The 14135-nt window shown below is 37.2% G+C and overlaps 1 protein-coding gene across 1 annotated transcript in view; it reads right to left on the bottom strand.

The window, feature by feature from the left end:
* Window positions 1-14135, bottom strand: part of itsn1 (intersectin 1 (SH3 domain protein)) — a 54493-nt gene that overhangs the window by 38584 nt on the left and 1774 nt on the right. The window contains 3 exon segments of the mRNA XM_051108819.1: window positions 871-934; window positions 2742-2838; window positions 5292-5354. Of these exon segments, the coding sequence (XP_050964776.1) occupies window positions 871-934; window positions 2742-2838; window positions 5292-5318 (188 nt within the window). The 5' untranslated portion in view covers window positions 5319-5354.

Raw genomic sequence — 14135 nt, 5'->3', positions numbered from 1 at the left:
AAGGGGGAAGAAAGCACCAGCTCATTTGCATTTAAAGGGACAAACATCAAGTGAAACAATCAGTCATTTTCAAAACAAATTGACAATTTATATACTTTTTAACCTCAAATGCTTGTCTCCGTGATGGGCATACGTAGTCTGTGTAATCCGGTTCAATTCAGTTAGGGTATGTTGAAAACCTGTCACGTTTTCTTCTTCAACTTCAAACATCGCTGTTTTACCTTTTTTACCACTGGGTCGGTACTTCTGCAGCAATGTAGGATGATTTTGAATTTGGGGAAGGGGAAAACAAAATGGGAATTTTACAGCATATCCTAACTGTCTTAAAAAACAGAATTCACGCAGGCAACTCGAGCGTTTGAGGTTCAAAAGTAAATAAAATGGCCATTTTCTTTTTAAATGACCAATCGTTTTGCTAGATATAACCCTTCTTCCGGAGCTGGGATCATTTAGAGCCATTTGAAGCTGCATTTAAACTGCATTATACTATATGGAAATTATTCCTGAAATGTTTTCCTCAAGAAACATAACTTCTTATCGACTGAAGAAAGAAAGACATGAACATCTTGGATGTTAAATTTTATCTTGCGTAGTAAATATTTATGAAATTATTTTAGTGTCTTACCCTAACAGTGTTTTATTTTTTCTTATATTCACTTTTACATCCAACTACAAACACCTGCATTGCTTAGGAGACATTGTTGTCTCTACAGCTCGAGTGTGGAGAAAACAAGCTGTTCGCTTTTTATTGTAAATGTAATGCATTATTTTTTACAGTGTATGCTATTATTGAACAGAAGCACATATTGGATTATAAATTAAAGCAGTGTGCTGGATTATAAATGAATATGTTTTACAGAAACTGTGTACCATATCTGGGCGAGGATGGGGGCAGGTAAACCCGACTGCAGAAAGAAATTCCTTGCCTGGTCACCTAAAGAGAAAGAGGGGAAGGAGAAGAAATTTAATATGTGTAAATGTATAAATAAACACATGGTATGGTACATACGAACAAAACAGAACAGAATGAACAGAACAGATAGTTTTATGACGTTAAAATGATGTAATTGTTTTAGTTTCCTAGTAAAAACAGTGATAATATAATTAAGAGTTACGTAACCCCATTTAAACCATCTTGTCAACAAACACGCTGAGGGTTTATTGACCGCACTTGAGTGACATTGGCCTCTGAAGCGAGTAATCTGTCGGCTACAGCTTGAGCAAAAAAGGAAAGCTGAGTCAATGTGCGCATATGTTATCTAACCTATCAAACTGATTTCCTGCTCATATGACAGCCTATACTGCTAAACACAAAAAAACACGTAAAGCAGCCAACTACAGTTTTTCTATGGTTGATTATACCACAGTCATAAACCAGTGTCAACTAATAATGCCACAGCAGGCCCTTTTATATCCTAAAAACCAACACACAAAGCAATGAAAGATGTGAGTTGGTGTCTCTGCCATGTTAAAAGCAAAATGATGTAGCACACTCAACAACCTTTTCACCTTCCTCTAAACACTTTTCCTCTCAATAACAGGTGTCTTCCTCGGCGCGCACACACAAAACGCCTTTATACCCTAAGAGCCAAAAACAGACTCCCTCTCCATGCCTGCCTGACTGTGGGCCACTCACAGCTTCAGCCGTCCTTCAGTCAACACAAAGAGGCTCTTTCACATGCACTGGTCAACAGGAAACCCACAAGTACCATCTCTTCAGTAGATGTCCAAAGTCCAGCTGGGACAAGCTGGTTTTACTGTTTGCGTCTTGTGATTCTGATTAGCCCTTTGGAAGTTAATTTCACATCTATATATGACGGTACAAAGAGAGTGTTTTTGTGTACTTTGAGCATATCTTTCAATGTAATGCTTGTAGCTAGTTACAGATTCTTCTTTAGGCTGGCAAAATGTCTCCAAAGAGAGACGAGGGAGAAAGATGGCTTTCTATAACCTTATAGCTTTAACTAGAGATCATGGCATCGGCACAAGATGACAGAGAAATAACCTCTTCTAGACACGTCATGTGAAAATAAACACGCCACACCCGGATCTGTTTCCTTCTCTGCTTTTTTCTTAGTGATCCGATTCACATCACACACATAAGCTATATGTTTACAGGGAATCAGAATTTGAACTTTAAAACATCTGCATTGCGCAAACATTTACGCAAGCATTAAATGTTTGCTCTTCTGACTAATGTTAACATGGGATGATTTTACTATGGGTCAGAGGCAAAGACAGGGTTTGTCTGTTTCGGTGGATGAGGTGCTGACACTGACGTTAACACTTCACAGACTGCGTTTCTCATAGTACTTTAAGGCAGATGTGAGTCTGACCATGGAAGTAAATATCCAGCCATTTACAGGCGGAAAACAGGAAGTGGTATGGTTTTAATAAACAGCCATGAAGAATATCCATGTCATTTTAATTAGCATGGGGGATGTGCTTAAAAACAGGATGGTGGGAAAGAGGCGGCTGCTTTTGTTTGTCAGTTTTCACTTCATTTGTTCCATCGCTTTGTGTCTGTGTATCCTACTGAGAAATAATAGCATAAAAATGTCTGACTACTGGAGGCGTATGACTGACTGACTGCACTGCTGGTGGTCATTTTCAACTGCACAGAACTCCAGAGACTTTTTCTTGCATTTCAGACAGCATCAAACTCCAAAAGGTTTTACCAAACATTAGCGCTAACGAGCGTTCTGTACTTTTCTCACAGCAAGAAAACCAGAGGTGATTACCTGTGATGAAGCCAGCAGGTGTGGGGGTCAAACTGTGAAACTGCTGGTCATGTTTGGCTCTCTCGTCCACAGATATTACCCATGTATCCGACCCCCCCTACAGAGAATGAGAGAAGATATCAGGCAAACAGCATAACACTAACATATAAAGAGTTTATTTGCAAAAACAGATATTTTCAAAAATCATGTTTTTTCATTGTGCATTTTGATTAAGAATCTTTGTTTTGTAACATTTTCAAAAATCATGTTTTTTTTTATTATGTTATGTTTTTATTGTGTTTTGTGTTAGCTGTATTTTTTTTTAGTTATTTTTACTTACATGCACAATCAAAAAACATGATTTTTGAAAAATCTGTTTTTGCAAATAAACTGTTTAATATGCTAACATTTTTATCAAATGGACAGATCACAGCTACAGATAAATCAATTATTAATGACTTGATTTTGACAAACAGGATATTTTTAAATTTTATTATGTAAAAACTTCACTCAAACTGTTGGGTTGATAAAATTATGACCTAATAATCGATTAATCTGTAAAATATTTCTTCAACAATCAGATTAATCCGATAAAAACATTAATAACTGTTCAAAAATTGTATTTTTTATTTAAATTCATTATTTATTTTAATTTGTATTTATTTCATTTTAATCCATTATTTACCAAAAAAAAGTTATTCTGCCCAATGTGCAATTTGAAGGCTATGAAAACAAATATAGAGAATATATACATACACATCTATATACATATATTAAACTAAAATTTTATAGGGATCGACTGATTATCGGTGCGGATATTACGCTTTTTTTTATGGTTATCGGTATTGGTCATTTTCGAAACGATTTGTAAATACTAGGGATCAACCGATATGTGTTTTTCTGGGCTGATGCCTATACCGATTATTACAGATCAAGTAGACCAATAACCGATATTTTGAACCGATATACATGTCTGCTGTAAAAACTAAAATTAATGTCAAAATTAAGAATAACAAGGGCTCTGACAAAAACTCTTTAAATGCCTTTTTAACTATTTTATTGGCAAATCGGTTCTGAAAATGGCCAATACCAATAACCATAAAAATGCTTAATATCGGCACCAATAATCAGTCAACCCCTATAAAATACATTTTTGTTTTATGTGTATAGATAAATTCACCATATGTGTTTACATAGCCTACTAATTGCACATTGGGAAGGATGTACAATAACTTTTTTGGGGTAAATAATGGATTAAAATGAAATAGTTTTTAAATAAAAATGACTATTTTTGAAGAATTATTAAAGTTTTTTTTTTATCTGATTAATTCAACTGTTGAAGAAATATTTCACAGATTAATCAATTTCATTGACACACATATCGGCTGACTTCTAGTACGTTTTATATATTTTTTTTATAACAATTAGGGATGTATGATATTGGATTTTACACAAACTGAGTACACCGTTCTGTGTCAGCCGCACCACACGGATACATTTTCTACGTATATTTACGCTTCGATTTAAATGAAAACAACGTATCTGGTGTACACAGTTTGCGTCCAGTGGATACTCTCCAAAATGGCACTACGCTGATGCGGAGGAGACAAATTGTTAAATAAAATCTTTTTTTTTTCTTTGGTACAAAAAATAATCTCGTCGCTTCATAAAATTCAGATTGAACCACTGATGGTAGATGGACTATTTTGACGATATCTTTCATATTTTTGGGTCTTGACAGTGGTATGTACCTGGCAGTCAATGAGACAGTGACAATCCTCCCAGTTTTCATCCAAAATATCTTAAATTGTGTTCTGAAGACAAACAAAGCTTTTACGAGTTTGGAACAACATGGGGGTAAGCGATTAATGACAAAATTTTCATTTTGGGGTGGAATAACCCTTTAAAGCCATTTTCAGGCCGATTCCAATATCTGTATATCTGTCCAATAATATTGTGCATCCCTAATAACAATAGAAAAAAATAAAATGCAAATAAATGTAAAATATATTTGTTACATTCTAAACCAAAAGACAACTGATTGCCTACCATTTAAAAAGTGGAAGTTAGTTAGTTAGAAGTTAGTTAAAGTTACTAAATTAAAAATCATTAAATAAAAAAATCACAGACTAAATGTTAACTGGTATGAGGAACATAATTCACTTATGTGGACATAGTAATTATATTACACTTACACTGCATTATTCTCATTATGAATTATCAATTACAATCAAAAAGTTGTTGTAGCTCCAAATAATAATGGTGCAATAAAAATATTAAATTATATAACTTTTAGATCCCAATGTATATAAATATCCCACATTAAATTGTACAGGAAACTGGAAGAAGAACAGAAAAAAAGCTTGTAAACGGCTGAAAACAAAAGTGACAGCAGTTCTGTGAGGGCGTTTCTTTTCTATTCATTGATTCTTTCAGACATTCACTGACTCACTTGAATTCATTCTCTCTGCCTGTCTCTCTCAAACACACACAGGACTCTATACACATCCACCCAGCCTCCATCACACAAACACACACGTGTCAGTCAGTCAGTGAAAGCGTCAACTCACCTCCGAAGGGCGTGGGAAACTGAGCCATGGTTCAGTCCGTCAGCTGCCGTCCAGCCACAAACTCCTGCAAAACAACACAAAGAATCCTTGAACTCTCATTCTTACACTCATTCAACCTCTGAGAAACAACATAAATGACTTGTTTATCGTCCTGAAACACAAAATCACTCTCGTCAGTGACAAAGAGGAAGAGACATTTGAGTGAATCACTTCTGACCTGCAGAAAACTTCCTGTGAGAGGAAGGACAAAACGTAGCCCCCACAAATAAACTCCCGCTTAAACTCCTTACTTTTGTTTCAGCTTTAATATTTTGTACAGCAATGCTTTAAAGTTGGCATTAAACAGCAATTGTGATGCCCTTTTCTTCTCTATTGCGACACATCTGAGTGAAACAGCTTCTTGAAAGAGGAAAAAATGTAGGGCAGGGCTTGTTTTTGTCAATTGGGAATTGATTGGATCATTGTCATTTGCTAATTGCTGCAATCTCATGTGAGTGACAGGTTGCTGGAGGAAAGGGATTATATCCCAGCCCTCATGCCGTTACACAAGTCATCAGAGAATTAAAAGGGAATGAATTGGAATTTCTTGGAGAGGATGTCAGTGTCAACAGAAGTATGGTAAACCTTTTCAGAGAAGTGTGTGTCATATATCCCACCAACTAGTCTATATATACACATCCCTAACCTGAGTTTGTTGTAGTTTTCATTTACAGTAAGCCTGAAAGTTACCTCAGTAACACACTTGGACACAAAACACTGACAAAGTAACTATCTGAAGGCCTCAGCCTGGGACTAGTTATCTCCCAGCTGTGTAAACGTACTGTGAGAATTCACACACATACAGTCTCTCTCCAGCAGAGACACCCAGGGGCACCTTGGCCAAAGTATTTTAATCAGTGCCAGACTGTTCTCTCTCTCTTTCTGTCTCTCCCCCACTCTTCGTACACACTTTTCTTCCTTTCCGTTTCTGCATGGAATTCATTGCTGTGTCTCTGCAGGGCCAATCACAACACAAACTGAAAGGTTTTTTTTTTTTTACAAATAAAGCACAAATAAACATGCTAATGCAAGCACTGGGAAAATTTTTTGCAGAAATATTGTATGTAGTCAAAAAAATACTTCAGTTCTTAACTGAAAATACCAGGGCATGCGAGTCACCACAAAATCAAAATGGAATATTCACATATATATATTTTTTTCATGAATATTGCAGTGTTTATTATAAATTATTTATCTGTGCAATCATTATTTAAAGGTGACATAATGAAAATAAAATCCTCTTCCAGAAAAAAAAGAAATGTACAGATAATGTACTCACCCCCTTGTCATTCAAGATGTTCATGTCTTTCTTTCTTCAGTCATAAAGAAATATTTTTTTGAGGAAAATATTTTAGAATTTTTCTCCATATAATGGACTGATATGGTCCCCCGAGTTTGAACTTCCAAAATGCAGTTTAAATGCGGCTTCAAACGATCCCAAATGCGGTTATAAACGATCGTAGCCAAGGAAGAAGGGTCTTATCTAGAGAAACAATCAGTTATTTTCATTAAAAAAAAAAAAAAAATACAATTTAAATACTTTTTAATCTCAAACACTTGTCTTGTCTGTTCAAACACTCTGCTTGAACTTTCTGTATTCTGGTTCTAAACAGTTAGGGTATGTCGAAAAACTCTCTATCGTATTTTCTCCTTCAACTTCAAAAATCATCCTACATCGCTGCAGAAGTACTGACCCAGTCTTTGCAAAGTGAACATGCAAAGAAGATCGAACACCCTTAATAAAAAAGGTAAAACAGTGCTGTAGGACGATTTTGAAATTGAGGGAGAACATGACATGGGAATTTTTCAACATACCCTAACTGTCATGAACCGGAAAAAAACAGAGGTTGGAAGAGCAAGACAAGACGAGTGTTTGATATTAAAAGGTATATAAATTATATTATTTTTTATGAAAATAACCAATCATTTCGCTAGATAAGACCCTTCTTCCTCGGCTGGAATCATTTACAACCACATTTGGGATCGTTTGAAGCTGCATTTAAAATACATTTTGGAAGTTCAAACTCGGGGAACCATTATATGGAGAAAAATGCTGAAATGTTTTCCTCAAAAAACAATTTCTTTACGACTGAAGAAAGAAAGACATGAACATCTTGGATGACAAGAGGGTGAGTACTGTATCATCTGTAAACTTTCCTCCTTTAAGCGCTATAATCGGGTCCCTGATGCATCTACCAACCCAGAAAATGTGAAAAAGGACAACCAGTAAGTTTGTTTTTATCACATGCTTTTTCTGCAAGCATGTGAATAAATGACCCACTCAGATTTCGCTTCCCCTGTGACGTTGGAATGGTATTTTATTATTATAATATTACCGCCCCTTAATCTATACGTTTCCACCCACGGCAGTGTCATTTCATTTTTGCAAGCGACAAAGCTGTACCAGTTCTAATGCCATGGCAAAAGTTCGAGCAAAGCATGCCAACTGTTCTGTCGTTAACTGCACAGACAAGCAGAGAACACCATTTAGAGTCCCAGCCTCAGAGGAGACAAGAGAGCAGTGGATTTATTGATTTATTTACTGTATATTACGCTGCTGCCACACAGATCTTATGTAAACACACAATTTCTTTCCCAGCTGTTTACCTTCACAGACATAACTGACTGGTTTTGTAAATTGTTTTTGTAACTTATGTTTGTTGTTAATGTAAACTTGTGCATATTACGTTTAAGCGCAATAAGACAAGAAAGACAACTTAGTTTAGTATTCACATGCACAGAAAAAAGTTTAAAGGAATGCTTTAAAACGCAACAGACATGATAATCAAAACCAAACAGATGTTTTTTGACAGAATATCTGAGTTACAAACTGTAAAGGCATAGCCCTATTCTGGAAAAGGGGGCGGGGAGCAGCAGCTCATTTCCATTTAAAAAGCCATGCATGAAAACAGCGTGTTTCTGCTTGCACTCAAAATAGGCTTTTTCAAAATGATATAATAAGAGAGCAGTGCAGAAACTGAAGGTGTGAGGAAATCATGATGTTTCACACTAATGTTGCATCACTTTTACCACCCGATCACATCGCCCCGCCTGCAAACTCGGAGAAATGCAGATGCAAAAATATCCTTCTTTTTTTTTACTTTTCACCTATACTATATCTGACATTTGAATGTGACGCTGTTTCATGCTGAACAGAACTTTTAGATTTTGCACTAAAACACACTACTACACAAAGCATTAATTTGCACAATTTTAAGCAAGGTTTTATGCAATTCAAAGAGCAATTTCTATACTGTGGCATTTTTCTTGTTTTACTATGTACATGCCATTTGTGGAAATCCATTATGTCTGAATAGCACTGGCTCCAGGGTGTGTTTGTACTGTCTGTGGTCTAATCTGAAGCAGTGGGGTATTTCTCAAGATGGAGGACTAAGCCCTTCACAGAGAGCTTGACTCAATACTGAAAACATCCAGTTCCCCTGATTAAACAGGACACTGGTGACTCACATGCTCTCTCTCACTGGCAGAGCGCAGTGTCAAACACTGCAATGCTAGTGACACTGTCACACAGTAGAACCAACCCTTGTCACGGCCCTCCTAATGACCGTATGTGTGTGTGTGTGCGTGTGTGTCTTTGAGCATCTGACCTACTTTTTCCTGTCACCCTTTTTCTGATTCTAATGAAGCTTTTCCTCAGGACAATGCTCTCAAACACTGCCGTTCTGAATGAAAGAGCAGGAAAGGGAAATGTTCTGTAGAACACACTAGAAACACAAACAAACAAACGCTTTTAGAAGACCTGCACGTCTTAGATGACCTGAGCTTTACTCTTATTCACGACCAACCTGCCTCACTGATCCAGATCCAAATCTGGCCCACTAAAGCAAGACATGGGGCAAACAGGTGATGTCATACAACAGGAATGCTGTGACTAGGTGAGGAATTTTTTCCATATTCATTGATTAATTACACTTCTGCTATCTTGCATTAGTGTTAACAAGAGGGAATACAACAAAACAATGTCTGAGCATAAAATCAAGACTGTACATTTTCTGAAGCAGTGATCCACCAGTTTGTTCTTTTTCAGCCAAAATAGTTTCGGAAGGCTACTATCACTTCTCCAATGACGCGTTTTGAAACGTTGAGTCAGCATTTCATTCAAAAACATGAAAGCACTATGTGGACACACTAAAAATCAAGCTAGAGCATATCAATATATCAAATTTGAGGCAGGTCATTGCTGAAGGACTTCTACAAAATGGTTTAACTGATCACCTGAGAATTCATGTTTTGCCACGATTTTATTTTTTAGAAATTTTTTAATAAAAATATGACCAAACATTAGAATTAGACACTCTGATAATATGCCAATGATAACAGTAAAGAGAAAAGAATGATCCAACTGCATGACGATGGACGTGATTAACCGCTCACGTGTGACACGCTCATATTGCTGGGTGCCATTCACAAAATGCGCTTTTGTGTTGACAGAGATGCAACGCAGGCAGTGAAGCACGAAAAACATGCAAGAAGATGGGAGTGAACTTTTTTTTTTTTTAACTTGAGCGCCGTATTTTTAGAACGTATTTTCATGCATGAGACGCTGCAAGAGACGCAAGTGCAACAGTCAAACGCGTTCATGTTAATATAGAAAAAACAATGGAAAAGTAGCACAATCGAATAAAAAGCCTGTGAAGCACTACTACCGTATGTCCGATATTTCATGTTTGCATCATGATGACAGGCTGAAAGCTGTTTTTCATTGTTTTTACAGAAAATTTATTGTTAATAAAAGTCGAGTGATGATATACCTTCAGTCATTTTGAATTTGAATTACCTTGACTTTTGAGATTTTGTTTAAAAGCATTTTTCTCGTATTATTCCTTAATATATAATACAAGTAAGACAAGTTTGTACAAGATGTAGCTGTAGTTCATGCATTTTTTCATCATGCTGACGACTTCATGTGTGGTGCACTTGGAATAGAAGTTTTTTTAATTTGCCATAATGCCCAGCCCTAAATTTACATTTAAGTTAAATCCCTAAAACCTCAAATAACGCTACCATATTTTTACTGTAAAATTTTGGCAACCACAGCTCCCTTTGTTTACAGTGTGTTCTTCTCCAATGTACATGTTTAAAAAAAAAAAAAAAAAATCACATTTCAAATTGCAAATCGCAATCTTCAGAACCAATCTGAACAAAATGATAAAAAAAAAAAACATGAAATATGTATTGAACCATGTATTGTTGCGTCCCTATCTAGACTAACAAAAACTAATTTCATTAATGTTATTATGTGACTAATCTAACACACTTTTCCATTTTCTTCTATGTCAAAATGATATCATACCTTGCTTGACACGGAGAAAACGAACGCCTGCGAGCTCTGAGGTAAAATCATTTTGTTTTCTGCTCCAGATATACACTTTTAAAAATAACATTATTTTTAAAATGTAACATTAACATGGCAGTAATCTGAACTTACTCTTTATAAACACTGCAGTGCTAGTACAAACATGTCATTAAAACAAAGCAAAACAAAACAAACAAACAAACAAAAAATGTAAGCGACCTGTATTTCCAATTTTGACAAGAAGCTACAGAATCCACTCGCTTGCTAAAATAAACATGTTTTTGAATGATGGGCGGGCCAATCCTTCATTAATTCATCAATCAATATCAGAATTAGAAGGAAGATTAGTCTCCCTCGCTCGCTGAATTTCACCCCATGCAGACACTGTGAAAAAACATGTACAAACACAGACGCACATTCAAACACATCCAGCTGTGGAAGCATTAGTCAGGTGACGCGAGAGCCCAGGGCCAATGAGAGTGTGAGTATATTAACAGCGTTAGCATCAGACTCACACTCCTGTCTGCATTCCTTTCAAAAAGGCTTGGGGTTCTACGTGAACAACTCAGCCAAACACACCCACACACGTTTGCATTCCTCACAAAAGCACAACAGTCTTTCCTGGACCACGTTTGGCTTTGACTGCAGAACATAAGCAGAGTGTAAACAGCGTATTTGAACTTCTCCCCACAGGTCACTTTCACTGCACAAGCAGTCATTTGAGCCTGAGCGGTCGCAGAACGAATATAATTTCAACCCTCTTAACATCAATACCTGATATGGTACTAGAAAGAACAGCTATTTAAAAACTGCACGCACACAAACGGCTGCAAAGCTGATGGTTTCCTTCAAGGGTAAGACCGAAAGAGATGTGGGAGTCAAATGATATTCAGAGATGCTTATGGTTCCACTGACACCCCCAACTGTTCCATTCACCAGACATTCTGCACCCCACCCATTTTTAATGCAGTCCAGACACATGCAGAGGAATTTAGCTTAAAACGAAAAGCAACCCTGAGCTTATCATCATCACTGATAGCAAATCATCCTCAGCGATCTTTCAAAACAAGCTGAAGCTGTTTGACAATGCTAGGCTAGTTAGAGATTCAGTTTCGCTACCTGTTTGTTTAAACGGAAAGAAAAACTCAGTCCAAAATCGAATATCGGCTCATTTGTTCAGTTCCATCTTGAAGCGTTTAGGAAAGGCCATAAACGAGGAAGCAGAAGTGCTTTCTCTGCAGCTGAGGTAGGCAGAACAGCTCAGCTGTAACAGTGAGAGCAGTTAGTACATCTTCAATGGATTTTACTGGTTTTATCTGAGCAGAATCTGAGCCTGGAATAGGCGATAAAGAGCATGAGATTAAATACAACAGCTTCCGGAAGAGGGCCTGTATTGTTGTACTTTGATCCAATATGATGACAAGGTTAGAGTCACTGCTCTGTGCAAAATGGCATACACACAGACACTACATAGCCAGACTAAAGATTCATGGCTAATCAATACACTGTAAATAATATGCTAAAGAATACTATGTTTTAAAAGAGACATTGAATGCAAAATTCACTTTTGCATATAAATGTGTCTTAGCAGTGTGTGAACACAACCACCTTACAATAACAAAAACCCATTCATTTTTTTTCAATCCCCTAAAAACCTAAACAGTCTTAATTATCAAGCCGTTTTGATTTTCTGAGCAGTATGATGTCATATTGCTCAGGCTCCGCCCATGACTGCTGACGGACTATCCCGTATTAGGATATCTCCGCCCTCAGCCAGCTGTACGCTGTCTGCTATTGTCTCCGCGCTCAAGCAGCTGTAGTCACAACAATGTCTCGTGAGCAATTCAGGTGTTTTGTTTTTGGATGTAAAATGAATCTAAGAGGCTTAATTTTCTCCCAACATCAGAGCCACTGAGGACATAGTGGATCAGTTGTTTCTAATGGTACTAATGCGCCACCAAAACCAGAAGAGGGGGCAGGGTGAGAAGTAGCTCATTATCATTTAAGAAAACATGCACCGAAACGGGTCGCTGTAAACAGAGCTGTTTTTGACAAGGTAAAAAGGGTGTTGTTTTACACAACCATAGAGGAATTTTTAAAGTATGTTGCAGACATTTCACGAAGACCCTACAGAATCATACCAACTTGTGGAAAACAGGCATCCGATGTCCCACTTAATAAATAAAGCAGCATAAAGGTGTGAAGGCTGCCATCCGAACCTTGAAATATGAATGCAACATGGACCAAAGACACCCAAACAAACCAAAAACAGGATGTGATGTCACAAGATGCGACCCTAATGGACAAAATGCAGATTCATATTTTTTGTTTACGTCATTGCTGCACTTTACAGTTCGGTATAGGTATCTGAACCTTGCAGCAGATCTTCGAAAGCAACGAAGGAATTCATACACATATTTTATAAGCTCTTTGTAAGTTATCAGCTTGTAAAAACAGCACCATATGTACACACATATAACAAGCACATTTAGCCCAGCACACAGCATTGGTTTGGATGTTTAGTAAGTTTGTGGAATATATGTCATAAAAGCTCTCCTATCAGGTTGTGACTGCATCCTTATGTCTTGAAGAATGCTAGTAACCAAACAGTTGACGCTGACCGCTTTCATAGTATGGAAAAAAAAAGTAGCTTCATAAAATTATGGGTGAAACACTGATTTTACATTACTATTTTAATGTCCTTACTACCTTTCTAGGTCTTGAACGTGTCAGTTGTGCATTTCAAAAATCATCAACCCTGCTATAAACTTATGCCTTACAATCCGACAGCAAAGCAAATACACTTAAAGAACACCCTTCTAAATTGGTTTAGCAAAAAGCAGACAGGAATGACTGAAATTATTCAGGCCTACTAGAGCAGACCACTGGGGTGAGAGACTGAGGGTCCCTCTCTCTTCCTGTTAACCTAATTATCTAGACAAAAAGCTGCTTCTGAGCCAACGATTGTACAAAGAGAGACAAATTTCAAAGTGAGCAGCAAAAGGGCAGCGTGCATATCAGCGGTGAACAAAAAAAGACCAGCCCCACACACACACATAGCTGGCCTATCATCCATCCTGCTGAGACCGAGCGGTGCACAGTAGATTGCGGATCTCTTTTATCTCGCACCCCAGACTAAATCTCCACACCTGTGGGGGATGGGGAATAGAGAATGGCGAATCTATGGATGGAAGAGAGAAAGTGGCCAGATAAACTTGAGGTTGCAAAAAACAGCCTCTAATGACTCATGAACTAAACAGCCTAACAATAAGCTCCTCTCGAGCCTGCACTTAAAACAGGGGCTTTCAAATGCTCCATTATCCTCATCTAAACAAGACGGTAAGCACCACAACGTTTACATGAACGTTACTTTCAGATTAAAGGCCATTTTCTGATTACATTTTTATTCTAAAAAGATTTACATGACTGAAAGCCATTGGAATATTACTGTATAAATGTGACCCTGGACCACAAAACCACTCGTAAGTA

This window comes from Labeo rohita, chromosome 1 (assembly GCF_022985175.1).
Source record: "Labeo rohita strain BAU-BD-2019 chromosome 1, IGBB_LRoh.1.0, whole genome shotgun sequence".
Classification (NCBI taxonomy): domain Eukaryota; kingdom Metazoa; phylum Chordata; class Actinopteri; order Cypriniformes; family Cyprinidae; genus Labeo; species Labeo rohita.
This window is presented reverse-complemented; position numbering and strand designations above follow the sequence as displayed.